Source organism: Neltuma alba, unplaced genomic scaffold (genome assembly GCF_004799145.2).
Source record: "Neltuma alba isolate B1F8T4 unplaced genomic scaffold, ASM479914v2 tig00013289_pilon, whole genome shotgun sequence".
NCBI classification, from domain to species: Eukaryota; Viridiplantae; Streptophyta; class Magnoliopsida; order Fabales; family Fabaceae; genus Neltuma; species Neltuma alba.
In genome coordinates, this window is record NW_021637575.1 from 48,074 (window position 1) to 52,429 (window position 4,356).

At 33.8% G+C, this 4,356-nt stretch overlaps 1 protein-coding gene across 1 annotated transcript; it reads right to left on the reverse strand.

Moving 5' to 3' along the window:
* Nucleotides 1-1,686: 1,686 nt before the first annotated feature.
* On the reverse strand, nucleotides 1,687-4,349 carry LOC114736051 (alpha-galactosidase-like; the record flags this gene model as incomplete). Its single annotated transcript, XM_028923832.1, has 12 exons — nucleotides 1,687-1,773; nucleotides 2,303-2,443; nucleotides 2,556-2,605; nucleotides 2,704-2,794; nucleotides 2,893-2,975; nucleotides 3,055-3,119; nucleotides 3,206-3,289; nucleotides 3,486-3,554; nucleotides 3,654-3,712; nucleotides 3,914-3,989; nucleotides 4,101-4,204; nucleotides 4,323-4,349. Coding segments are annotated over 12 exons (936 nt in total), but the record flags the coding sequence as incomplete, so codon positions are not given.
* Nucleotides 4,350-4,356: the final 7 nt, after the last annotated feature.

Sequence of the window (4,356 nt, forward strand, 5' to 3'; positions counted from 1 at the left end):
TGAATTTCATCGATATTGTGATATTGGCTTACTCTCACCGTAGTTACTTATTTTTTATTTAAATGTTTTTATTTTCTTTTTTTAAATCTATAGTATGTTGATAAGCATGATTCCCTTTGTTATGGGAGATAAGTTGGATAAATTGTTTGATTAATAGGTTGACGATATGGATCGGAAATGAATGTCATCTAATCGGTGTTCAAAGGAATATATCGATGGGGTGAAATAGTTTATTAGTTTTGCAATTGAGCATGCAAAAAATCCTAGCAAAATTCTGTGTCCTCGCTTGTTATGGAAAGCGAATCAGTCCAAATTGAGTTGTTAGATTATCTAGTGTGTCATGAAATTGATCAATATTATATCAGATAGACAAGGCATGACGAGACGAATGAAGCATGTAGTGAGTGGGTGCATACCATGAGTTGCGCTTGGAATGGAGCATGTAGTGAGCAGGTGCATACCATCGCACAAGGATCACCAAAATAGGCCCAGCAAGTTGGTCGTGATGATTTATTTAGTAAAGCATTAAATTTATCTCAGGTTTCTGATCATGTTCAAGTTGTTGATTTTGAGGTGACACAAACATATTACTTTGGACACCAATACAGCTCCAACAAAGGTGAAATTTCACAGCTGAAAAAGGATATGAATTCCTTGAAGCAGCAAGTGTGGGCAGACCAAAAACAAGTGCAAGAACAATGGGCTGAACAGACTCGACTATTGCGAGAACAAAACAATAAATTGTTTGAACAAGTGCAAAACCTAATACAGAGTCGGGTAGTGGGAGTTTCAAGATTTGATCGCCCAAGCATGAGGAAAGCTGTAATTCTATGCCTAAACTCACTCTCCCTTTGGTAATATCTTTTCTAATAAACTTCTAATTGCGTTGTAATTTATTATACCCTAATCTATTTACTCCACTATGTAGTAGGGTGAATCAATTTGCAAATTATATTTAGATCAATCTTTTAAGTACGCAGTTGCGGTGGGTGTTGTCTACAATAACGCTAATGAAATTTTACACAATTTTCAATTGCCTGCTAACACGCTACACGTAAGAATTGACATTTGCACTAATAATGATGCTCGATTGCCAATCCCTACACCTAATATGATGAAACAATGATTAAAGATGTTGAAGGTCATTTTGTTGCATGGCCTATTGATCTTATTAGGCCATGTAAAAAGGTAGTTAATTTGCACTTTTTTTTAATACTTTTCTACGTATATTTAACATCTGACTTAGTTTCATGATTTTTGTAGGCTGTGCAGTCAAAAAGCAATCAAATGAAAGTGGTTGGGAACAATTATAATGGGTTGACAACTACATCCAAAAAGAAAAAAGCTCAGCCACACGAATAAATGAAAACATCATGGTTAAAGATTTTGAAGGTGCATGTGTTTTTGTTGCATTCATGCTCTGATGATATTTTTGCAGTGCCTTGACTTGAAAATAGAGAAACATTTGAAATCTTATCGGATATTCTTGACTTGAAAAACAAACATTCTAAGACATTTCAATATTCATAAAATACAAATATGGCAGAAACATATGTCTCATTCAATTATTTCAATATATGTATATTTCTTATCGTAAAATAAATTCCAAGTCCATTTTCTCCTTGAACCCTTGAATAACGGCCAAACTTGAGCATCGCCTTCTTCTTTTTTTGCCTTAGAAATAGATTAGTAAGGGGTGAGAACATACATCTTGCAAGCATGTGAATCTAATTCAGCAGAGATTTGTCCTGAAACTGATGTTTGTGTAGAGTGCTGCAACAATTCATAGTGAAATAAGTAAATCAACAATATGCATATATAATAATCATTAGAAATCAATATCAATACAAAATACTCCTCCGGTTCTTAATATAAGACCCATTTAACTAATTTGATTAAATTAAGGAAGTTAGGTAAGTTAGTTAATTATGAGAAATGTGACATATTTTTCATAAAACACCATAATCATCTTTCTTAATACCCATCTCCCTTTTTTTTGATTATGGTTGAGAGAGTATCTATAGGGATAATTTAGAGAAAATTGATAAATACAAAAAATGGGTCTTATATTTAAGATTAAAATCAACTTAACCATTGAGTCCTATATTAAGACCGGAGGAGTAATAAAAAGGCATAGAAGCTATATTCTTCATAAGTACCAAATATTACAATTTATCATAAGCTCCATACAAATGCATGACACCCACTCTAGTAATTAATTAATAATAAAAATTATTCACAAGCTATGCTTTTATATGCAACAATTCATAGTAAATAATTTTGAATTGATCTCTAACTCTACCTGCCATAAATCTCGAGCATCTACTACTTTTCCAGTGTCTAAGTCTATGTCCGACCAATCTGCAGTCACATTTGCTTTTGATGAACTTCTGTTCCATAAAACCACTGCTACTTTGTTATTACTGAGAGGACCAGCCCAAACCTGTCACATTTTTCCTCATTTAGTTGAAAGTCATCTTTGAGGGAATCCATAATTGTACACAAACATGCAGGTATATTGTAAGACAACTTAAGACAGAAAAAGACATTATTACCTCCAAGCCAGCTTCACTTTTCATCTTCCTTCCTTGAACTCCTAGGTTGTCTGCAATATATACATCACAAGAAGATTTTAGAGCCTTATTATTTATTCTTTTCTCTTGGGTTTATGAAGAAAGTTAGGTGGACAAAGTAGCTTCATGCCTTGGTTCACATCGATGACTTCCTTGTTGGATAGTAGTTCGAATGTTGCGGAATCCATAGATCGAACATCACAACCAATCAACAAAGGAGCCTACATATTTAGGCAAAAAGGCATGCTTTAACAAAGATATGTTTATTCTAGAAACACAGAAATCTTCTCAATGTAAGACTATTTTGCTTATTAATTACTTTAGCTAATGCCCAGATGCTGTAATGGCAACGGTATTCTTCGGTTGTCATTCCACCATTCCCAACTTCTAGCATATCCGGATCTGTTTCCACATTTGAGGATATAAATCATGTCACCTCTTAATTATATATTTCCTCTTAGTAATAAGTGAGGTTAGTTACCATTCCAACTTCTGGGTCCAGCATAAGATGCCCATTTGTCATTTGCATCTGCTATATTTGTCATGCTGGGAAGAAATTAAGTTATATTTTTAGTTATCTAAGAAAAAAAATTTAATTTATTGATGCTAATATAAAAATGCTAATATTGTGCCTTTCCCATTTATCTTCAATATCTCCTGTTGTTCTCCAACTATTCCCTACATTTTTGGCCCAAAGTGCTGGCCCTTCTGATCCCCTGCAAGTTCACAAACTAATTTATCATTAACAAATAATGCACATTCTAAAACTTGCTAAATAACCTTAATTCTAGAGATATGATTTTTCCTGGATGTCATTTCAGAAGAGTGACACTGTGTGTGTGTGTGTGTGAACATATGAAAAACCAGTACTAGCCAGTTTGTCTGTGGGAAACAATCACTGATAAGACTCACCATTCACACATGGAAAAGTAGATTTGCCTCTTCCCAGAGTTTAATAAAGCTTCAGACATTTGAGGGTACCTGTTTTGTTCATACGTACGATGATTTTTTTGAGTCTTATAAGATTCATAAATAGTGCGCAGAGAAACACGCATATGGATTTAAAGCCCAAAAATATACCTCTCCTTTGCTGTTATATTACTATTCTCGCAATTATCGTACTTCAAGAAATCCACACCCTAAACAATATTCAAACAGAATCTACTTAAAATTCTTCATATAATTTAAACAAGATGACTGAGTTCTTTTCTTTCCTGAACAGAAGAATTTGAAATGGTGAGTTGTGTGTCTGTGTGTATGAGTTCGAAATGAGTTTGAAGCAAAATGTGCGCGCGCGCGGGCGTATCTTTTATTTATATAGGTGAGTTGTAAATATATACCCAGGAAGCAAATGTTTTTGCATCCTGATCTTCATGTCCAAGTGATCCGGGCATTTGCTTACTACACGTTTGAATCCTGCAGATTAGAAGTTAATTATTTTAAGATATATTTAGTAATATTGATGATGAACTTGTTTGCAATAATGGATCAAAGTTTGATGGTACGGTTATAATTAAATGCGGTTACCCAGCATCAGAATAAATTCCAAACTTCAATCCTTTGCTGTGAACATAATCAGCCAAAGCCTTAATTCCTGATGGAAATTTTGAAGCTTTAGGAGCCATATTTCCCTGCCACAGATTCGATTTTTATATTATATGGATTTTGACTGAATGAATGAACAAACAAATAGGTATAATAACTACATTTAAGCTAAAAAACAAAAAATAAAAGCCAATGATTATATACCTCGACGTCGCGATCAAGTTCAGCCCAACAATCA